Source organism: Leuresthes tenuis, unplaced genomic scaffold (assembly GCF_036924035.1).
Source record: "Leuresthes tenuis unplaced genomic scaffold, fLeuTen1.0.hap1 SCAF_15, whole genome shotgun sequence".
Taxonomy (NCBI): Eukaryota; Metazoa; Chordata; class Actinopteri; order Atheriniformes; family Atherinopsidae; genus Leuresthes; species Leuresthes tenuis.
This window is the reverse complement of record NW_027325369.1, coordinates 21,878,560-21,902,234: the sequence shown is the minus strand read 5'-3', so window position 1 is coordinate 21,902,234 and position 23,675 is coordinate 21,878,560. Positions and strand designations below refer to the sequence as shown.

General features: G+C 44.8%; 2 protein-coding genes across 5 annotated transcripts in view; one reads left to right on the top strand and one right to left on the bottom strand.

The window, feature by feature from the left end:
* The window catches only part of kidins220a (kinase D-interacting substrate 220a), a 39,449-nt gene extending 19,949 nt beyond the window's left edge, over positions 1–19,500 (top strand). For 2 of the 3 annotated variants that reach the window (XM_072365200.1, XM_072365201.1), the window contains exons 24-31: positions 8,356–8,534; positions 10,379–10,590; positions 10,974–11,087; positions 14,978–15,094; positions 15,204–15,302; positions 16,317–16,535; positions 17,348–17,569; positions 17,985–19,500. In XM_072365200.1, the coding sequence (XP_072221301.1) occupies positions 8,356–8,534; positions 10,379–10,590; positions 10,974–11,087; positions 14,978–15,094; positions 15,204–15,302; positions 16,317–16,535; positions 17,348–17,569; positions 17,985–18,893 (2,071 nt within the window). In that variant the 3' untranslated portion in view covers positions 18,894–19,500. Of the gene's footprint in view, positions 1–8,355; positions 8,535–10,378; positions 10,591–10,973; positions 11,088–11,702; positions 11,763–13,866; positions 13,900–14,977; positions 15,095–15,203; positions 15,303–16,316; positions 16,536–17,347; positions 17,570–17,984 lie in introns of all 3 variants that reach the window. The other variant, XM_072365202.1, reaches the window with a different exon arrangement.
* A 1,353-nt stretch (positions 19,501–20,853) lies between these two features.
* id2a (inhibitor of DNA binding 2a) lies at positions 20,854–23,324 on the bottom strand. Of its 2 annotated transcripts, none has more exons than XM_072365204.1 (3): positions 22,857–23,324; positions 22,493–22,574; positions 20,854–21,580 (listed from the first exon to the last, which is right to left on the bottom strand). In XM_072365204.1, exons 1-2 carry the CDS (start codon positions 23,208–23,210, stop codon positions 22,518–22,520), a joined length of 411 nt encoding a protein of 136 aa, XP_072221305.1. In that variant the 5' UTR covers positions 23,211–23,324; the 3' UTR covers positions 20,854–21,580; positions 22,493–22,517. The 2 variants fall into 2 exon arrangements, with proteins under 2 accessions (XP_072221305.1, XP_072221304.1); XM_072365203.1 differs by having other exon boundaries at positions 20,854–21,613; positions 22,514–22,574; positions 22,857–23,323.
* Between the last annotated feature and the right edge of the window lie 351 nt (positions 23,325–23,675).

Here is a 23,675-nt window from a genome sequence, read left to right as displayed (position 1 = left end):
ATCTAGTTTAAAAACATTGCCAGAGCGTAGCTAAAATGTTTGTGTTGCTTCTTTTGCCCTGAAAAATTACACTTCAAGCAGTGAGTCAGCCTTACAGCTTGCCCAGTAAACTGCAAAAAATGAAGAGAAAACAAAACACAAGTCACCTTGGATTAGTCCTTTTTTTGTTAACATGAAATTAACATACTTAAATCTATTTGTAGCTGTTCAGGCTGTTGCTTGAATACATTTCTGTTTGACTCTTGCCTGTTATTGTGAAGGGTTGAAGAGGACTGGTGTTTGGTGAATGACGGCCATTATTATTTGGTGAAATTATGTTGAAATCATTGGCCATTTGTTAGCTAGTTACACAGCTAGTTTGCTGTTAACAACAATGGCTACACATACATCTTCTTGCATCCGATGATCTGAGAGTTAAACCAAGCGTAATGACGCCCTAATTAACAGGATGCGAGAAAAGCACCTAAAAGAAATGTACGATGAAACTAACTAACAAACTATCTCAGTGACTTGTTAGGCTTTGTCCTGCAAAAATCTGACTTGCCAGGAAGTTAGGAAAATGAAAACGGTGCGTTTTTTGCCCTCTGTGATTTGTTTGAGAGAAGTAGTTCTGGTTATGAGGTTCATACACAATATTTGGACCTCTGCGAGGGCGGGTTTTGTCAGGCCATCGGAGAGTTTATTCCTGGATGTGCAGATCCAGTTCTCAGCTCTAGAAAAAGTGTCACTGGTCCACTGAGCAGGTTCCTGCGCTGCTCTGACATCTGGTGCCCTGTCTGCGCCAGGATGCCCCTGCTGCACTCAGGAGTGTGTTTCTGGCGCTGCACCTGAAGCTTCTGTTCATTACACACCCACACATTCACACACACAAACTCTTTTATGCTACACACCAGACGCAAACACCCCTGTGTACACTCAGCCCTCACTATGAGCCGTTGCAGTTGCACTTGAACATGCACACATATCAAATTGTATGTAAATCTAATGTATTGGGTATGTATAATACTTGCTCAAACACACACACACACACACACATTTTTGCACTCACACAGAACTAGCTCTCACACCAGTGCATGAACATATGTCACCCCTAACTCCTCCGAGAATCAGTGTAATTAATCAGACCATGAGATGCAGGCTGTGTTCAACAAATACACACACACACACACACACACACACACACACACACACACACACACACACACACACACACACACACAGTGCAGGAAGCAGAACACGGAAAATGTTCTCAGGTAAAACTGTTGTGTTTGGTACTTAAGTGCCACCGTGTTTGCTTCCTTTTTGTTTGCAGAAAAGGCTCAGACTCTATGCATTTTTAAGTTTTTAATTGTTTGGTCTCAGCTTAAGAGTTTTATCTCTTCCATCCATCTATGATCTCTTAATCCTCTCATGCGCTCCGTTTTGCTGGCTTGGCCCTGCATTCATCCACCAAACAATCATCCTTTCAGAGACGTGAGTAGAACCAGGTACTTCTTGGACACTTTTTTCTTCTTTTTTTTTTCGTTGCCAATCTAAATCTGAGTGAATATGTAGCCCAGCAATTCACTCTTAATTAGAGAGACTCTTATTCTAAGTACCGAAACATTAAGATGACACTCTCTTCATTCAGGATTACTTTAATTGGCACAATTATTGTAATTTACTTGCAATTATGTGCTGGGTTAAAAGTGCCATTCCAAAACTCATGCTTCTGAGTCCCTTTATGTGGTATCCTTTAATTATGTCTTTTATAACTGGCAAATATGGTGCAATCCTATTCTTTTCTTTTAATGAAGACTTATTAAGTTGTCTTGCCCTAAAATGAAAAGTCTTTGTTCTTTGCTACTTGGTCCTTTTGTGCATATAATTTTTTGTCCAGTTGTAGATTCTAGATGTGTGGCAAATAGATTTCTTCACCCTCTCTCTCTTATTGTCTCCCATTGTCCTCATGCTGAAGCCCCCCCAATAGATAAGCTGTTTTACTGAAAATTGGGGTAAAACTGGTCATTTGATTGCGATTGACCTCCCAGTTCCACAGGCCCTAAAGATGTGTGTGAAGTTGTGAAGACAGGTGTGAAGTCACCTATGTCTCAATAGGCTTCTGGCTGAATCACTGAGAGCAGCAGCGTTGAACCTACATACCACTGTGTTGACAGACCACATGGCAGATAAAGACAGACAGGGACAGGGGGGGAAAAGTATGCTTTGTGTGAGATAAAGATGGGAAAGGGAGAGGGGTGGAAAAAAAAGATAAGAAATGGCATAAAGAGACAGGGAGAGGAGAGAGTTCAGTCTCAGGAGGTAAATGGAGGTAAAGGAATCAATGTGCGTGAATGCTGTAGAGGATCGAACCAGATACCAGCAGGATTGCTTCGTGAGACGTTCGTCATTGGTTGTTAACGTTCTGGGAGGATTTTAAGCCCCAAGTGATGCTGTTGCTCCAAGTGAGATAGTCCAGGTGGTGGACACACACAGATTCATGCACATGTCTCCTGTGTCCCACAGGACTGTTTGTATTAGTGAAACGGGTCCTCTGCTGAATTCATTTCAGTGTGTGTATGCGTGTTGGTTTGTCCTGTATTACCGTTCCTCAATCCCTCAGGTGTTTGCTGGCGGTGACTAAGGCATGAATCAGCCTCAGCTAGCTCCAGCACCACTCAGCCCCTGCTGAGCGGCTTAAAATGTTAAAAAGAAAAGAAAAAAGGACAGCCACAGGCACTTGGTACAGGTGACACAGGAGGTGTGTGTGTGTGTGTGTGGAAGCACCACGTGAGGACGGAAAGAACTTCATGCAGCATTCTTCATTAGAAAATCCTTAAAGCCCTTTTCATTTCTGCCTGTAAGCCGAGGTTGAAAGATTAGTCTAATTGGTCTGAAACAAGAGAACTGCTCTCTTCTCTTTTTTTGTGCAAAGCGCAAATTATCATTTCAGATGCTGTAAAAGCCTCACTACACCTCTGGTTGACCTCTGCTCAGTCGCAGTCATCCATCAGTGATGACAATGTTGGATTAACATATGGTTGCGATACTAAGATGGAGAGAAAAAGACTGAGGGGCTTAAGAGCAGGCATCTGTCCGATACTTTGGAATTTCTGCCGTGTTGAGCATTAGCACTCATCTCCCTCCTGCTATGCTGTCTCTTTGTGCTGGATCTGCTGGAAGGTGGGGCTCTGATTATAAATAGCAGTGCAGGGTTGCAAGAGGGTCTGCGCTGACCTTTAAACAGACAGTGAGATTCCCCACTCAGCCACAGCGGGAGCCATAGGCACTCTTGATGTGTACACACACACACACACACACACACACACACACACGCCTGACCCTTAACTGATGTTAAAATCCTAGCCCTTCAAAAGTCAATAGAAGTCAGGCTCTCATAGTAAGTGTGTGTATAAACCACAGTGAAATGGCAGCAACCCTCCTTTAAAAGCAGCTTTTAATTTGGTGTATGATCATGCTGCCAGCTACAGTAATGCTCCGAGTTGATAATCAGATTTTTCCACTGGGGTCCCTCAAGTAATCTGCTTTCAAAGCAAATTCTCAATGATCAGGAGAGGCTCGTCATCTGTGACTCTAATTCGCACATATTGAAGTGGAAAAGCATTTGTTTTGACCATCGAACACAAAAAGTGCAGAGAATGAGGCCTGGACAGCAATTTCTGTTGACGAATGCACTTCACGGTGGGAGATTGATGCACTCTCAAAACAAGAAGTACTTTGAGGTGGCACCTGGATAGATCACTCAGGAAGAAAGCTGTGTTCACTTTAGCCGTCCACTCAACAACTCAGCTTCACGCGGCATATCAGCTGGTCATTATAGCTATCAAACAACCACATGTGCTGATTTGAACTTCATCGTGCAATTAATGTCACAATGAGCAAACCCTGCCGTGGTCCGAGGATGCTTCAAGCTCCCCTCATCTGCGTAAATCACCAATCTGAGGTTTATAGCTTTACTACTTGCAAGAACGAGGCCTTAGTTGCTCTTAGTGGAGGGTTCAGTTAAGGTTGTAGGGGCTGGGCACACGGAGGCTCCATTTTGGCGCTACACTTAAGTTTAATCAACATTTCAGGGAACCACCGAGTCCTTAGCCCGTCTTGCAGAGAGGCCACTTATTCTGAAGCTGCTTGCTTTCTATCAGCATGGTGTGTTTCCCATTAGCCTGCTTCGTCTCTGTGGTTTGCTTCGGGATTGCACAGGTCAAGTTTAGTACATGAGAGTTTCAATTTCTGAACTAAACTTTGCCACAAATGCATATGAAAAACAGACACTGCCGCAAGTTGTCAGTTGGCACTGCCAAGATGAGGATGAAAGACCAAATGAGAGAAAATCTGAGGTCCACAGTACTTGAAGCATTTGATTCAAATCAAGGAAATGCATCTGACTTTGAAGGAGACAAAGAACATGGCGTCATTTAAAGTGGAAACACATTTTTGCTCTCTCGTTCTGCTTTTTGGGTGGTAGAGGCCTTGGCATCTTCCACTGTAACAATAACTTCCATCGGCATTGTTGCTGCGAGTCCACGCGCCAGTTTGCCTGTCCTCTGTTTTCCCTGAGAGGAGCTCGCTGTTTTCATCCACGCGCTTGGCAGACACTGCCAGCGGCTCTGACATGACTCTGACCGGCAGAGGAATGTGCCGGACCCAGGCCTGGTTAACTTCTTCACCCACACATTGTTGTACTGGTCACACAGTGTCTGACATTGAAACTCTTGAGCTTCTCAAACACAATGTGCACAGGCGTTCGTCTGTTCTCCTGGCATCTCACTGTCTTTGGGTCCCTTTATGGAAATGTTTGGCAGAGAGACCACCTCTTTGTGGTGTGTTTGCGAATGTTGTCCGTAAGCACAGAGGGCAGCTGTAAAGCAAAGTCAAGTGGCACATTCATACTTTCTGTGCCCAAAGAGTGTATGCAAGGAGTAGATGATGAATTCGGGCTCATTCCCATCAGCTGCAATGTGTGGGAGGTTGAGAGGAGAAGAAAGGCTATGCTCCAGTCAGCTTTGGGACCTATTAGCATTTGGACAAGCTCTCAGTGGCCCTGCCACACAGAGAGTAGTTGGACCGAAGCGCCTGTTCTGCTGAAGCTATAAGCTTAGCTCTATCAATAGGCTTTTTGTGTAAGAACTGCTGCTGAGATGCCTGCTGGCCTTTATCACGTTCATCCTTCGCATGCTTGAAAATAATACAATGGCTTCCTGAGTGCTCCAACCTGAACAGCCATATTGTCATTGAGCAACTGATTGCTGATAAGAATGCCTAAATCTGAAATCATTTGTGGCAGTTATTTAATGTCAAATCCAAATTGACTGCATTCGACCATTAAACCTCACTTACAAATGGCATTTGATGGGTTATGTTGATTAGTTTTTATTCGATTGAATTTGGCCCGTCACATATTTTTGTTATTTCTCTTGGTGCTCTCTGTTCTCTTAACATCTACCTAATGAGCTATAGTTTAAGTCGGAGCTCTGCTCAGTGTCTTTCTGGCTGCAGATACGTCCGACGACTCACCTGGGAACATCAGAAATGGACTTCTGACTCTCAGTGTCTTCCCGTTTCTTTCCATCTGTCCGGGTGTAACTCAGTGAGACATGTCCTTGACTTGTTCTTCTGGTTGACTTTGGAAGACGCAGCTGTGCGTGTTAGTGTATATTTTCAGTGGGTAAAGAGCTTGCGAGAGGAAACACACAGGTAAGCTAGATATGCATAACGCTGGTTTCTGTGGCTGATATGGTTAAATGTTCTATTTGTGTGTCATTGACCTTGATTGACATTCTTAGCTGTACATACATTACTCCTAAAGGGCTAACAGATGTAGGAAATAAAAGGCTTAAAGTATTTTAAGTGGAGTTTCATTGTTGTTTTGCTTCCTTAATTTACCCTAATAGAGTTATGATAGATGGTTCTATAAAAAGACAGAAGATTCCTTAAGTGTTTGGAGGGTGATCTTTGTATGGCAAAAGGAAGCGCCCTGTGTGCATGTGTGTGTTTGTCAGCGTGAGAGTCACTGGCTCCTTTTAGTCTGTGTCTGCAGACCCACAAATAAACATCAGTAAGGAAATGGGGGGGAAAGCGCGGGCATCTCTGTCTGTATATGGTTAAAGCAGTTCATGAGAAAAGGACCACTCACAAAAACATGCACTACACCACTTAATGTTCCTCATCCACCCTGCCCAGGTGTCTGCGGTTGACATTACAGTTATTTTTGTCAGTGATCTCTCAGTTAGCAATAGTGCTGTCACCATCACTGGTGCTTCTTGTGTGTGTGTGTGTGTGTGTGTGTGTGTGCACATCTGTATAATCTATCCCATCACCAGCCCTCTCATCCTCTGCAGCAGAGGTTACACGAGCAGGGTTCATCTGTGTGCCAGCAGGGAGCTTCCTCAACCTTTTGGGTCCTGTTAAAGGTTCTCCCTGAAAAAGCACTGAGAGGGCTTTGTGCATTTGAGCCCGCTGTGCCTTTTTGTGCTGCCCACTCACAGCCTGTTCTGTTGTCTGTCAGCGCAGGTGAGTCTGTGCTGGCTGAACTAGTGACAGTGGCTTGGTGTGGCCCACCTGGACTGTTCTGAGAGGTAAATGTCTCCTACTAAAACCGTATGGGTTTGAAAAGATAGGTCAGGATTACCCAGAGATGCAAAACTTTCGATTTAGTTCATTTTTCTTGTCAGTTAATTAATTAGCACCACCCCCACCTAAAGATTTACTGGTAGTTTTTGGGGGAGTTGAGAAAAAATGCCACATTTTTCCAATAAAGCATTTAACTTGTCAAAATATCTCATTCGGACACCCCTATCCCAGTTTTCCTTGCCAGACCCGTTTCATTTGGTCAGAGACATCCTGTGATCACAAGGTCAAAGGTTTAAGCTCTGCAGCAGCAGATGCATCCACCACTGACCATCTGTCCTGTCAAAATGTCCTTGAGCAGAAGACTGGACCCCTACCTGTTCACTCACTGGAAGCTGTCTGGACAGGAGAGCATAGGCCAAAGGAAGTTATGTAACTTGGAACTGTGTTTTCAGTCTTGTTTTTGACTACTCATCACTGATTTATGAGAACCTTACTTGAGTGGGCCGATTCGACATTTTGACCAGCCTAACTGGATTAAGTTAGCGGATAACTTTAGTTAACAGTCTGCTGTGTTGAACTCTCGCCAGTTGCTGACCTCATCCTGACTTTGCTAGCGTGCTGCAGCAGTGCTACTAATCATCCAATCAAGGAACAGAAAGACTCGCCTCTGTTCACTCTCAAAAACATATCAGACTTGGGGAAAAACCCAGCTTTTCATCTCAGCAGAGCGTTCCAGTAGACAGACTGCGTGATGCATGGAGAGTAGGCTAAGCTGGGGCTGATCTGGATGGAAAGAAGGTTAAGCAGGATGTGGAGGGAGAAAAGCATTTACTGAGAAAATGATGAAGGGTTTGGATGACAAATGGAGGCGGAGATGAGAAAAATGTCTCTTCCCGAGTGGAGTCTCCTCATTCATCTGATAAGAACTGCTCACTCTTGTGATGAATGGCCAATGTCATAAGTCTCTCCCAGTTTCATATTTTCATGTCCGATTGATAGGATCAATGAGATGTGATCTGAGTTGTTAGTAATTGCATCCCTTAAATCCTTGGACCCCTATGACCCTGTCCTTGATTAAACTGAAATTATTGTACTTTACATTTATTTCAAACATGCTGTTGCCACTTCAGAGCTACTAGTTTAATCTTCAGTTTAGGAATTCAAATCATAATATTCTATATTTTAAACACAGTGTGCTACATTATACGTATCATACAAAGTTTTGGGTTAGTTTTTTCTTGCAGTGTAGGCTGGAAAAACTATATCATGCTGTATTGGAGCTATCTCCAAACATGGTGTTTATTTAGAGCCTGCGATAACAAACATCATATTAACCACAGCAGTGCATCATGACGTGCTTCCGTCTGCTGCTTGCTAAATGACTCTGATTGTCATCTTCTCAGGTTTCCTCCTCTGCTTAGAAAAGATAACATCCCTCACTCTATCTGTCCTCAAACATCCCCCCTTTTACTATCGTGCCTTCTCTAAATCCAGTTATCTCTCTGCTCTCATGATGATGATGACCGTTGGCATATCTTTTAAATCTTAACAGTAGTGCTTGCTATTTCCTCTTTTCTTTTTTGTCACTTTGTAACACTTTGCATTTTCCGCTTTGGATGCACAAGTCAGATTTTTTTTTCTTTTTTTTTTAAACTGACAGGTTGACTTATTTGTGCAGTTTATTGTACCATTTTCTGTCTCTTTTCTATCTCGATGAGTGTATAGCAAAAATGAGCAGTGCACTAACACCCTCTCAAATAAAATTTGTTTCCTCTTTCCCTGAAGAATCTCCAAAAATATCCCCACCACCAAGGATATCGAACCCCTGCTGGAGATCGATGGCGACATCCGTAGCTTTGAGGTCTTCCTCTCTTCCAGAACGCCTGTCCTTACAGCTCGAGACGTGGAGATGTTTCTGCCCTGCACCGTCAACCTGGACCCCAAACTCAGGGAGATCATTGCAGGTCTGTACACGCTCAATATTTTTACTGATTTAGTGGCAACAACCTGCCATGGCTGGGTTCTGCACTCTACAGCAGGAACTGATATTGCACCCAAAGAAATTTCCCCATTTGGTGCTTGGATGATGGTGCTGGAAAGTGCCGTCTACTAGGCCATAATGTTGTAGCTGACTGCGGAGTGTGAAGGGAGAACAGTAAGGTTTAATCTTGAACTTTGGAACAGCAGCTTGACAAACGTATTCGGTCCAACTCAACTCCTACTTCTGCAGCTTTTGATTACAGGCCTTCCTGAGCTGGAATGTATAGTTGAGTTGTTGTTTTTTTTTAAATATAATGTGCCATAGCATGTAGTCTTTTATCTGATGCATTGAGTTCAGAGCTAGCTCAATTAGCAGGGACGTTACTCATAGAATTGTGGCAGTGGTTGCTCTAAAATCACCCACTGCAGAGACTCTCAATAACCAACAGCTTGCTTCTGATTTCCAAACAATCAAATGTCGAGCAGGTTTTCACTCAAGCGCTGTAGAATTAGAACAATGTTCTCACTCGCTGTCACCATTCTGCCCGTAGCGCTGCTCCAAATTTCATCTTGTTGTTATGTGATATAAAAGTGCACCGCAAAGCACCGCAATTGTGCTACCGTGCGTCAGCAGCCATTAAGGCTGTACAGGAGTGTCAATGACGTCCAGTGCGAAGCTGCCGCATCATATTGCTACGAGACCACAGAAAACACATACTCGCACACACAGAAAGTCTGTTTCATTCAGCCAACATTGAGTCATGGAGGGCGCAGCTGACCAAGTTCCACAACCAGATGTCCAGTCTGTAAGTGCAGACTAAAAGTGTTGAGGTGTGTGTAGTGTATGTGTCCATGAAACATGTGTTTATTTCTGTGTGTGGGTGTTTTCACCTCCACACACATCCACAGGGAGCGGAAGGTGACCAATGCTACTGCCCAGTCATCCCGCCCCCCTTTAGTTCCTCCATGACCGGTTGGTACTTGGTGCCCAGTGTCCTGTGGCCAGCCAGTGGGCAGTGCTGTCAGTGATACCCGCCCATGAGCTTGACTCACATCATAAGGCCCCCATTGTGTTCACAGGCTGGATTGGGTCTCACTCAGTGTGTCATTCAGCAGCCACTTGTATAAGCAGGAGACATTCTGGTGCCTGCTTCTGTTTCTGGTTCATACTTTCTTGCCAGCGACACAGAGCAACACTGTTCTGTCTTTGGGCTTATTTCACTTTAATTTGGATGGTTTTATCAAAGTTCCCTACTTAGCTCCTACTCAATTCCTCTCAAAGTCCAATAGATTTATGGGAAAGCATTCGAGTTCACACGGTCTGCTTTGTTTACTAGGATCATTTTTTTTTCTTTTCGATCAGGGACAGCAAGGACCTTCATCCAAGTTATCACTTGACATATAATATCAGGATGTCTTCTGTTTGCGTGCAAACAGACTAGTACAGGAATCAAAGTGGGAATGGAATAAGCCGCTGACTATTCTTGTAACCTGCTCCAATTTTCTCTTAACTTTTAGTTGTTTGATTGTCTCCTGTTTTGGAAAAGGAGAACATGCCATGGACACTGCTCTTGTTGTAGTCCCCCTGCAGTGCTTTGAGCATCCAGAAAATTTCCTCTTGCGTGCATCAACTGTTTGATATGTATTATTCTCTTTGGATTCACAACTGTCTAAACTCCCCTGAGATGATGGAATAAACTTAATCTAGTGATGTGTGGGTGGATCTAAAGGGTCTTTATAGTCGTCGCCAAGACATGATCGTCAGCATCGCAGAAAAACACTTTTTTTCAAACCGTTTTTTTCTTCATTCTTTTCCCATCTCTCTTAGATGTGCGTGCGGCCAGGGAACAGATGCACTTGGGAGGAGTGAACTATCCCACGCTGCCCCTACAAGAGGCAGTGCCCCGTCCCCAGTCAGGGTATGGCCATCATTCTGCTGCCTGCTCCCCAACAGGCTCCTTTGCTGGCTCGCTGCCTCCTCAGCCTCATAGCTCCTACTTCAGTGGGATGACTGGCCCTCAGCACCCCTTCTACAACCGGGTGAGACACGATAACCAGCCCCCTCCCCACTGCGCTAATCTGTCATTTGTCCATACAGAGGCAGAAATGGAAAATGTCCCTGAATTGATTATCAAAACTTTGTTCAATGTCAGCACTGTATGTGATCGATTTTTATTTAATCTTTTGCGCAATATCAGCATGCACTCTGCTGTTAATCTTGTTTTTGCTCTGAACAGGTGTTGATTGTACCATATGACCATGAAAAAAAATCTAATTTTGCATGTATATTTTTCCCCACGTCTTTTTGTCTGAAGTTACTTGTGATTTTTCTTTTTTTTTTAATTAAAAAAAAAAACATTTTTTGTTTACCTCTTCTCCCCTCCCCATCTGCATCCTTATATCCATTCTTTTTCCCATTGTAGCCTTATTTCCCCCATCATGTTTATCACCTGCCAAGACAATACTCCCACCATGTCCCCTCATCCTCACGCCCCTCCATTAAACCACCCGGTCAACCCCAAGATGCCAGTGGACTTGTAAGTAAAGAGAAAGCACTAGATCTTTTCCTTATGTCCTTTCATCTCACATTTGATGATTACAGCAGCTCATATATTTGTGGTAGTGTTTATATTACGAATCAATAATGTTTCATAGGATTTTCTTTTTGTAGGTTTTAGCAGGTGTCATTGCTCTCATCGTTCACTTAGTAATAGATTAAGGTGATAAAACAGTCTCACCGCTAAGTGTTTAGCCTGCAGTCAAGTCCATTGTGTCAATCAACTGCATGAGCAAATCACAGAAGTCTGACCTACTGTTCTTTTTAACACATCCTCTTCTCTCACTTACTTGTCTCCTCCCATCTACCTGCCCTCCTCCCTTTTTTTTAATCATGTTTTGTTTTAGCATTCCATTTTTTCCTTTGCCTGTTGTTGGTTTTAATTTCACCCTGTTTCCACTGCTCCTGTGCTCGCCTACGGCGAAGCTCGTGACCCTGACGGCGGGGGGGGGGGTTGGGCTGTTTGTCTGTTTTGAAAGCCAAACTCTAAAATAAAAAAAGTTAAAGGTTATGCCATAAACTGCATGGTCATGAACTAAGCCTTTATTCACCTTCCTTCTTATACAACTTTGTTTCCATTCTGCACCCATATCAGGATGTTATTGCAGAGGATGCTAGAGAAGGCCTCCCCTCGAGCCCCTCTGACCCCACCATGGTAACCTGACTAACATCAATAGTCGCAGTAGCACATATAGTGCACCTATACACACACAGTTGTGTAACAGAAGTAGTCCATTGTAATCTGCCTGTTGAGCGGATGCTTTAAACTGTTTACTTTGTTGTGTTGCATGCATAAAATGCATATATGACAGGCTGTGTATTTTGTTGCTTTGATTGAGAAAGTCCTGAAGAACCAAATGTGATCAAATCTGCTGCTCGTTGGATGTTAAAATACCGAGGCTGCATTTGTTGCAACGTGCATAGAAATCTTCACATTAACGTGCGCAATTTGGCAGATTTAGCTACAGGAAGCTTTCTGGTTTCTGTCGTAGTCCGTGTTACGCTGACGATTCACATTTTTAGCTGGCTCAGTGTGCTCGCATGCTACCAGTCATTTAGCAAGCTAAAACTGTTGAACACACTGGCTGAAATAGAATGTCAAAGCCACTGGCTATTTTCTGATGACAGCATAGCTCTTAATGTGTTTTTTAAAGGACCCAGAAATATGCTGACTGAACCAGAGACCCTAAAACATTGACATTCTCGTTGACCAAGTCAACAGATGATAGCCGATTGGCTTCTAGACTGCATGAGATGTGACTATAAGTCCATGCTTGCTATAATAGGGGGCGCTTAGACTATAATAATGACAACATTCTGAATGAAGTTACTTCTGACGTCAGCACAGTTGAATTTCTAATTCTCTTATAAATAGACATGACTTCAAAAGGGTCCTTCATATCAGAAAGTCTTAGTGGACAGAATGTGGGATTTTTTTTTTTCTTTCTTTTTGATTATTTCATATATTGCATGGAGAGAAAGAATCAAACTTCTGCATTCAGATATTCACACATTTTCAGAGAGAGCAGCTACTATTAGAACAATTTAATGATAACACGTCTCAGGAGATATCTGCTCCACAAAGCCACTTATCAGGACCCTGCCAGCAAGCACTGAGAGAAGCTGTGTGAAAGATTTAAATATAGATTATTGTCTAATGTTCTTTTTCACTGCCTCTTATCGGTCTGGATTTTGTCTTTAAAAATGTTTAAATCCTGCCCTTTATACCTTCATCAGTATCTTAAAGTTTATACCACTTTTTGCTCCTCATATCTTCTTCCGCCTCTTTCCCTCGTATAAATTGTCATATTTTCATCCCCGTTTAGATTCATGCTTAATCTCACAGTGTAGTGTTTTCATCTGCTTATACTTCTGCAAATCTGCAAATGTATTTGCAGATGTGTGTGCATGTATTCGTGTGCGACTCCTTGGCTTTGTAAGCAGGCCTAGCCGAGTGTAATTGCCTAGCTGATGTAAGTGCGAGTATGGATTCCTCTGGCTGCTGGGATTATCATCAGAGCAACTGTTGGGGCTGGCAACACACACACACACACACACACACACACACATACACATTCTGTACACTGACAATGAGCCCAGCGCTGGTAGAGCTTATCTCCATACCAAGACGCTTCCTCCCTCACAGAGCTCTGTTTCCTCTTCCCCATCCTTCTGCCCAGTCCTGAGCTCAGCCCAGCTGTAATTACAGTCTTATCACACACACACACACACACTGGGCGGATTCACACACACAGACATTCACGCTTTCACTCGTGTTCCTAGAAGACACGCGTGCTGTCTAAATCAAGGAGCCTTCCCTGAAATGAAACTTCTGTTTTTTTTGTACGTGCCTCCTCCTTTCGCTGGGTCCTTCTTTCTGTCTCTGTGCCTTTCTCTGTGCTCTGTCTGCAAAGATTGTGACTCCAACAAAAAGAAAATCCTCTTGTCTTATAATTCTACTTCTAATAGCCTCTACATTTCCAGGCTGACGGCGCTGGCTGGCTGCTGTAAAGAACCCGTCTCCTCCCCTGCTGTGAGACGGATAAATGTCTACACTGTTGTCTGTGGCTTTCATATCCCCTGATGACGAGTTCAACATGTGTGCCACTGTCTCCCTGCTTATCTGTCTGTCTTCTCTGTCTTAATTTCTGCCTCTCCGCCTTGTTTGTTCACAGGTACAGTCTCAGTTTCACAGTGTTCTGAATCTCTATCTGTGGTTTTGACTGTGTCTGTTTGCTTCTTTTTGTCTCCTTATCAAGCATTTAAAGTCGCTGCCTTACAAATTAAAGCAGGTACACCTCTGGTTTCATGGCCTCTGTTATCTCTGCATTTCAGCCTCTTTTCTCCATCATCTCTACCTCATCTTTAACACTTAACATGTTCCATTACTAGTCAGCATGCCGTAGAAGGAGACTTAAAGACACCTTAAGATCCTGTCATAGCTGTCAGATTTACTAACGTAGTTTCTTGATGTAAGAAAACCTATGACATGAACAGTAGTTAAATGCTCTGAGTGCAAGCATTCATCCCCACAATTTCACAAAGTTGGCACCTACTTTTGTGTTCTGTGTTGTATGAGCTGGTTTTTTTTGTGTCTAACAACCACTCACAGTCCAGCTAAGCTCTGCTCTTCTTTCCCTTGAAACCAAAGACAAAGCCGGGGGGGGGGGGCTTAGTCTGAAGCCATGTCTTAATGGTGTTAATAGCTGGGTGGAGCAGGAGGGAAAGATGGGAGAGAGAAAGAGAGTAGGAGGTCAGAAGAAGGAAGGAATGTGAGAGGAAGGAAGGAAGGAAGGAAGGGAGGGAGGGAGGGAGAAAGAAAGAAAAGGAAGGACCAAGGAGTTTGCTTGTCACAGAGACGAGCAGAGCCAGAGGGAGAGGGGGTGAGGGATGGATGAAGTTTGTTTGGTTTTTGTGCCAGCGGTTGGCATGCCGGCTGTGTGTGAGGCCTTAGGCAGCATCAACAGGCAACTGGTATTACTCACATGGAGCCTCTCAACAGCAGCGAGCGCTCAGTGCGGCTCACAGACTTACAGACTCCATCCCTTAAGTGTTGTGCACACACTTATTGCGCTTATATATACACTGAGAAAAGGGATAAGAGCAGGTAACGGTGTATTTGGATAGGCTGGCAGCTTAGTTTACTCTTACACTTTACACTCTTAAATTGTGTGACTGATAGAGAGAAGTGCTGTGTGGGGTTGTGGTTTTGCATCTGTCTGTGCCTCACAGTTACAGGCCTGCATGGAACCATTGCTCGACTTGCACTAATCAGTGTTTTAGGAATGATGAGCTGCTCTAACAGACTGCGACTTTCCCCTGATAATCCCTGAACTTGTTCTTTATTCTGTGTGGACGTGCGTTGTGCAGAGCTGTCCCGCAGTCCTGCTCAGCTCTTTGAGCACCGACGCGGTGTGTGAGCGTCTCAAACAGATAGATGGAATGGACCTCAGCATGTTGCCTCAGTACGCAGCTACCATCAAAAAGGTACACATTTAAACTTCTGTTCTGGCACTTTTGAGTCTCTGGTTATGTTTTATTACATTGTGTTGGTTTTGCGTGTTGAAATATTTCAGTTTGAATGTGTCCATTGCAGGCTAACATAAATGGTCGAGTGCTTACTCATTGCAACCTTGACGAGTTGAAGAAAGAGATGGAGATGAACTTTGGCGATTGGCAGCTCTTCAGAGGAACGGTGAGATGAATTGCCTTCCTACAGGGATCTCACAGTCTACTTTAATAATGTTGTTCTGAGCATCTTTTTGGATCTGAAGTGGAGATCTTTGTTGTTGAGACAACTGACAAAGAAAGTATCACTTCACCAAAAGCAAGTGAAGCCACCTCTTTGCTTCTCGGAGTGAAGGCTTTGATAAATGTCATTTTCTTTGGGACACTTTACAGACAGTCCGCCCCGCCAGCGCCCTCCTGTTGATTCATGACAGCTTTGGTTTATTCTAAAAACGACGTAAGACATTCTCTCATAATAAGACATCTTTTTCTGCTTTGAGTTATTGGGATGGAGATTTTTATAATCTGTGTTACGAGAAGCGCAGTCTTCAGTCGGCCAGAAGTCCAGTCGGCTGAGCCGGGGCTGAAATCACTAACACGTGTAGCCAGCCCCGCTTCATCAGCCGTCGGTCTGTGCTCCTAATACCAAAGCCGAGTCCGGGATTGGTCGTGTTTTGCTGAAGATTGGATGCAGGGCTCACATAGAAGCAGCTGGAAAGTGCAGTGGCCTTACAGCTCCATGTAAAAAAAAAAAAACAGTGTTGTGTTGCCAGGATGCTGTAACCACAGCCATCTGGTTCAAGATGGCCGGCTGATATCTAGATGAAGGGAGGTTATTGTTGGGGAGGAGAGCACAGCTGAGTAGCTCTACTTAAGGAACAGCTCGCTATTCTCCTCTCACAAGCACATGCTTTTATTGTTGTTGCTGTCTAACATACTTGTTTTGTACGTCACGTGCACATGAGAAAACACATCCTCCGCCGGGGCCAGTGTCTTAACTCTGTCTTTTCTTTTAAAATTGAACGGGCTCTTCTTTTATCCATGCTCCATCTCTCCAGCGAGTTTTGTAAAATGAATTTGCGGCCGTCTTAGCGACTGGCAAACTGAGGGTGCCTGAGACAGGAATCGACTCCACAGCATCCCGAAACCACATTCAAATGACTCCTTCATGGCAGATATTGAACCGTGGCATATTTTCAAGGTGATGGAGCAACGTCACGCTGAAAACCTGGCAGTGCTTCAGGATGAGTCCCGAGCCGCGAGTGAGCAGGGCAGCAGTGTACTCCACGGGGAGCCCAGCAGACGCTCGGGGGGAGCCCAGCATGAGGCACCGGCCTTCAGCCTCAACCTCAGCTTCGAGGAGCTCAGCGGAGTGGGGCTGGAGGAGCCTCCGAGACGCAGCCACAACTCCCACTGGCCGGTCAGTCTTCCCATCAGGAGCTTTATGTAAACATGTTGAAGCAGCAAATGTGATCAGGCAGACAGTCAGTGTGTGCACACGCTTTATATTTGCAGATATACACATGCAAAAGAGATGAAAAGTAGCAGTTTTTTTTTCTTCTCTTAAGCATAAGTGTGAGTGTACAACACTTGCAGATGGTATTGGAAAAGGTCACGTCCCCAAACTGTGGGACGGCCACGTGTTCGCTGCACCGAGCCAATGTGTTGATGACCTCAATAGTTATGAAGTATCATGGTTTTAAGTGAGACAAGAGCATGGCAGAGTAAGCTTGTGTTGCTCTTGAATTTGACAGAATTAAAAATACACACACACACTGCAGCACACCAAAAGGTGTCAAGGGGCCCCCTGTTTGTTATTTTCACTCTCCCTATTTCCCAATTTGCAAAATCTCTGAGACACGAGCAAACGTTCACACGTAGGCAGCTGGCTCTGCTGCTATTTTAAATGGTCTCACTTTGTGAATTGTTTCAAATTTAATCCCAGCACTGAAAACACAGCACGGCTTTCATTGCCACTCCATCTGTGTTCTGTGCCAGCAACTTTTTTCACTCCTCATATTCTGAATTTTTCATTGGTTGAAAGCCAAATGGAGCCTAGAATCTGGAGAAATGCATGTACTGTAAGTGACACGTTTATGGTATGTTTTTATTTTTGTGTCTTGGTTTAAAGCCCAGAATTGTAAAGCACTGAAGCAAAGGAATCTTTAATACAAACATGTACCCCAGCAAACCGAGTCTGCATGCCAACCCAACTTTTTCTCGTCTTGTCAGGTGGCAAATAACCGCACTTCAAGCATGTCCAGCCTCAACTCTCAGGAATCCTCTAATGACATCTGCAAGCTGACAGACAAGCAGCAGGCTGAGTACCGTGATGCCTACAGGGAGTACATCGCTCAGATGGCCCAGATAGAACTGTCCGGCAGTGGGGGGGAGAGGCCTGTGCAGCCCCACCCTGGACAGTTCCTCCAGGGTTCCAGCTCAGAGGACAAAGGGGTGGGTGGACAGTCACAAGTACACTGTCTCTGTTTTTGTCTTAGCATCACCAGTGGTAGAAATATGTCAGTCAAATTAGAGTGTAGCTTCTCACTCTCCAGTTACAGACAATATGTGGTGGTTAACTTTCATTAACTGTATGGATGCAGCTCTGAGGCCAGCTTATATGCTCTAAAACTTTTTGTTTTCAATTGTTATGTTTTTCTGGCCTGCACAACGGCAAGAGTCCAAGTGTGGACTGGGAAAATGGACATCACTGCTTCTTGTATTTCTTAATTGTTGGCTTATACTCTGTTTCTCTTGGCACTAAAGGGAGAGACAGGAATCCCCTCCTCTGAGGCCTCTTGGGGGCCAGCAGCACAGAATACTGTATATTTCTTTGTTCTCCTTACTGAATCATCTTCCTTCCCCTCAGGCCAAGGAAGGGACTGACCAAGACAGCCGCAAGCCCTTCACCAAGAGAGGCTCCAAAAGTACCGACGCCACAGATTTTGCCTCGGGTGCCGATGCTCTGCTTCTGGACCCCATCAGTGAAGAGGACGAGAAGCTGGACAACAGCTTGTCCTCTAGGACCTCAGGCTCCAAGAAGAAGGGAGCTGGGTCATACTATCACAGGCTGCCCAATGAGGAAGATTCAGAAGAAGGCCCAGAAGAATCTTCCAACACCACACCTCTCCTCCACAGAGAGGCGAACGCCTGCGCTGTGTCTTCACACAGAGCCTCACAGCCCGCGGGGCTGCTGACCAAGCCTGGCCTCCTCACAGAGCTCTTCCTGGATAAGAAAGATTCTTCTGATTCAGGGACGCGCTCCAGTGACAGCTCCTCAGACCCCTCCATTGAGGAAGCAGAGGGAGACAGAGAGAGAGAAGCCCTGAATCCCAGTCTAATTGAGCTGGAGCTGGAGGGGTTGGTGAAGAAGAGAGGCCTGCTCCCCAGCAGCCTCAGCGGCCTGCAGGATGCCACGGTGGCCCGTATGTCCATCTGCTCCGAAGCTGCGTCAGAAGCGAGCCTAATGGCCAGCAGCCCAGATGAGGGGTGGCCTTCCAACGAGGTCAGCAACCTCAACCGCAGCGCCAGCAACACCACCCTGAATAACAACACAAGCGGCCCTATAGACACCAACACTAACACCAACAACAGCCATCAGCAGCAGACTAACATCACAGGCACAGAGTCCACCACCTCCTCTGCCAGCCTCGTCATCCCGCCAGCTGTCATCATCACCCCTGGCAGCGGCACTGCCAACACCACGGCTGCCACCATCCACCACAACCAGAACCTGTGCACCGTCAGCCTGGGAGATGAGAGGGAGAGTGTCCTCTGAGAAGCTGCGTGTTCCTTCCTAAGATGGGTCGCGTAGGGAGTCGTTCTTGATGTAGCGAGTAGCAGAATTCTAGTCTTGATGTTGTGATGTGCTCCAAAGAATTAGAGTAGATATCCGTTCTGTTGTTAGGAGAAAATGTTGGAGGTGCAGATCAAGTGTGATGTATCCAAAGGCTTGAAATATTTGGTGGGGAAATAAAAATCCCCTTTAGTTTAAAAGACAATGAGATGACTTTTGGAATTGTATGTTACCGAAAAAACTTCTCATGTTACAAGAACGTACCGCTGTGTGTGTAGACTTCTCTCCTTTGTGAATGTGGTGCTGTTTTTGTGGAAATTGGTGTGTCTAGCGGGGGAACGTTTGTTTTTAGAATGCGGTGCTCAAAGAAAAGGTAGTCCTGACTGAAAAAGCTTGCCGGTGTTACTGAAACCCTCCCAGAGTGCATTGTGCGGTGCCGTGGTGTAAAGTTGAAACCTTTCACATACGTAGAAGTGAACTTCATTGTTAGCAATGTTTCTGTGATAGAAGAAATGCATGCGCTGGACTCTAAAGTTAGTGTCTGTTTGTGAACAACTTGTGTTATAGATCAATAAACACTTGAAATGAATCAATGGCCTTGATTTTTCTGCGTTTCTTTGCAGGAAATCCAGCAGTTTGCACAATCAAGTGGCAGTACGCTTGATTTAATTTGTAAATGAACCGCAATGCGTTCTCTAACACTTGTTTTTAACTCGTTTTTTGTGGCATATTTTAGCATATTTAATCGAAGGTAGTTTTAGGAGACAGGGGCGACGGGGCCTCGTCACGTGCAGGACGGCTGTTGTCCGATAGATGGCGCGCTCTCCATACAAACCTGTAACAGACTTGGGGTGAAGACAAGTCAAACCACAGACCAACAAGACTCAAACTGAGGAGTGTTGACATGTGAAGGGAGAGTTTTTTTGGTACTTTCATATGAACCGAATACGTAGTTTCTATTAATCCAAATCTTATAGGTTCTTATAAGATCCCCAGGTATCTTATAGGCTTTTATTCAAGATCAAGACGCATCCCATTTTATACCCCATTGAGTAAAAGTCACGTGTGTTTCATCCTGCTGGTTGGTGGTATGAAAGTATCACTCCTCTAAGCCACCCCCTACCCATTTCAACCCATCCTCTACAAGTTCCATTTTAGACCAGCTCTAAAGTGACTGCCTGTAATTAAGTCATTTAAGGCTTTTTTGGTGTAGAATTCCCCAGCGTATCACCTGGGCCTGGCAGCGCATTCCATCATCTTTTGACTTTCTTCATTTTCACTGGAACCGCAGTCCCCTCCTCGAGTGACAAGCTCATATATTATTCATTTCTAGACGTGTGATCCGTCAAATGCAGTTTTAATAGAGATTAATTTGGCAAATATGGTGAAAGGCAGCCTGATCCATTTAAAGTTCTTCTGAAAACTAAACCAGTTACTGCCCTAAGTAATCGGTTGAACATTCATGGGGATCAGTAACGCATCACGGACTCAGTTCTCTCCCCCCAAAGTTAAATTTCCATAATTGTCTACCTTTAAAAACGGCATTGCCTCGGCCCAGTGCTTAAAAGGCTCAGTCTGCCACGCTGAACCGCTTAATCCTATTTACTTTACATAGCATGTGAGAAAGTAAAAGTGCAGTCAGTCAGTCTGTGGCGCCCCAAATAATCTCCAAACAAACTCACGAGCCTGTAGGTCGTGTTTGCCCCGAGGAAGCGTTGACGCTGTGTTTTGAACCACTACGGGTCACATACTGCAGGTCTGATAAGGACACTTTGTGGGATTTGTTTTCAAGTGCCTCAAATGTGCAACCAGGGCGCTCATACCCACACAGAAAACTGCTGCAAGTACAGTCCAAACGTACGGTTTTTGCTTTTTTTTTTACGCACAGTCACCCTTCCCCTCCCCCACCTCCAAAAGTGTCCCCAAATGAAACATGTTCAGCTTGTGTTTTTGATTTATTTTGTATAAAAACGGTACAATTTACATTACTTTTATAAAAAGTTTCAGCATAATTAAGTACAACATTACACTTTTGCAGAAGTTTCAAATTCCTGCAACTATACAAGATAAACTCCCGGAGGAGAGTTAACAAGATTTCATTCTTTCATTTGAACTTTTGTCTTTTCTTTTGTTTGTTTTTTTTCCTTGTTTTCTTTAAACATCGTCCAGTCCTTCGTGTGCCAACAATTCTGACAAGACAAGACTAAATTTTTTTTTCTTTTCTTTTTTTTTTTTTTTTTACAGTAACTAACCGAGTTGTCTGTTCTATACATGTTCCCACCTCCGCAAAAAAAGCGAAGAGTTCAACGAGGAGAGGGAGGGGGTGAGGGGGGTGAGGGAGGGGAAATAATCCTTGTGACAATAATCTCATTTTTCCTCCCGCAGCAGGGAACATAACGCGCCTTCCATTTCCAGAAAGGACCCACAATTTTTTTTTCTTAAAAAAAAAAGAAGAAAAAAAAAGTCTTAAGTTAAATAATAATGAAGTGTCCAAACAGAAAACACATCACATAAGATTGTCCCATTATAAGCAAAAGTCTCTGGATTTCAGCGTCAGAAGAAAAAAAATTAAAATTAAAAAAAGGGAGAGAGAAAAAAAAAAGTCCAGGCCTGGAGGACAGAGGCTGGAGGGGGGAAAGTCCTGCTCCCCAGGTCCTGTGTGTGTGTGTGTGTGTGTGTGTTCTTGCGTCTTGACCAAACACCTGCAAAAGATTGAGAAAGAGAGGCGTGTTTAGAAAACGCAAACAGGGCAGAGATCCGGACAGACTGGCGCCAGGGAGGAAGCCGCAGTTTTTAACATTTAACCAAACACTCCCAATACTAAGCAAACCCTGCGTTCCAGATGTACACACACACACACACGGATGGGGAATAGGGGCGCCGCGCACGCACACACTTTTCGCACAACTTCAGCCTACAATCTGGGGAAGAATCAGCGTAATTGCCGCTCAGCTGGCGCCTACCCACTTCTTGTACCAATTATGTGCAGACATCGTAGTAGCAGTAATCCAAACAGCCATTATTTTCCTGTTGCAGATGCTCTTCATTATAGACACAAGAGGGTATAATACAACCCTGACGACAGCTACTTGTATACAGTCAAACAAGCAGCCTAGAGCGAAAATCCTCCATGTAATTCCTCCAACTCCAAGGCGAAATATCTGCCAGCTAAACGTCTTTTGGCCTCAGTTGACGAGTCACGCAGTTATTGGATTAATCTGGGTCACCTTTCTGACACAGGCAAGCCCCAAAGCTGCCAATGAAATAATGTGATCGTTCTTTTTCGGGACTAATATGTCCAAAAACTGGCTTGAAGTCAGCCAACTGTCCGTGCCGTGTCAGAAATGACGCCCCGGTGCTGCAGCGCATTCCCTCTCTCTCTCTCTCGCTCTCACACACACACACACTGACAAAATATATATATATAAAATAAAAATGCTGGGACCATTACAGCAACGTGAGACGGCATTAGTAGGGGAACAAATGGATCGGTAAGTGGTAATTCTAGCCCATTCTGCTCCAGCAGACTGGGAGACAGGCTGTAGCGGAGCCTAAAAGCCCTGGACAGAATGCAGCAGCAGACATGAGGACAGCCTACTTACCGCTTTAACGATGCATAGTCCGGCTGTCATCTGTCATCAGGTCTGATGGCAACTCCGGGGACTGAAAACAAACAAACAAACAGTCCAAATGTTAGGTCTTAACGCAGCTTTCGATCGAGGTGTCTGGCTTTGCAACAGCGCGATGCAAGTCAAACATCTTGCTCGGCTGAAGCGGAACAAAAGAGGGGAAAAACATGCCGTTTTCCCTTCCAACAAGCCATTTTGTGCGAGTTACGCATTGGCTACAGAGGCGCGCTGCTTATGCGCGCAAATGAAAAGCCTCTAAACCTATTTCACAACACACTGGGATATGGCTTTCCGTTCGGGGTGCGTGTGTAATTACCTGTAATGACAAGATGCTGATATCTGTGTTGAGGGTGGTCAGGGGGGTCCTGGATGGAGTCTGCCCCGGCCGCGCGGGGTGATGCAGGCTGGTTAGTGCGACACTGGAGTCTAGCGCAATCTGCAGGTCCAGGATGTAGTCGATGACATGCTGCAGGATTTCCATCTTGCTGACGTTCTTGTTCTGGGGGATGCTGGGCACCAGCTCCTTCAGCTTGGAGTAGCAGTCGTTCATGTTGTACAGCAGGCTGAGCGGGTCATCCACCGGGGTCTTGCTCCGAGAGATTCCCAAGGAGTGCTCTGATAAATTCGCGTTGGTTTTCCGGAAAGACCGCACGGGGCTTATTGCTTTCATTTTGTCAGTGTTAAGTTAAGCGATAGGGTCTGCCTCTGTCGATATCTTGCTTCTTGTTAGTCCGGTATTTGTCAGACGATCAGCGATCAGACTGGATTACCTAGTTGTCAGTGTGGTTTATATAGGCAGCAGCTTGTGCGTGCGACGTGGGCGGGTCAAAAGCGCTGATAGGGAGCGGCCAAGGTGTCACTCAACGACTTATTGGCCTTCTACTGGCTGTTCTCACTCAAACCACGCCTCTTCTCCATCGCGTTACCAGTGGCAACGCATGTTGGAGGCGGAACCCAGAGGGCGCCTCAGCAGCTCCGGTGGGCAATTTGGAAAATTAAGCCCTTACCTGTTTCTGATCAAGAAAATTAATGATTCGCATGGATGTCAGTTGACAAGGAGAGGCTTGAGCACGCGCCAGCACTTTTGCGTGCTCGTTGTAAATGTGAGCTTATAGTTTTGCGGTGAAGATCAAGC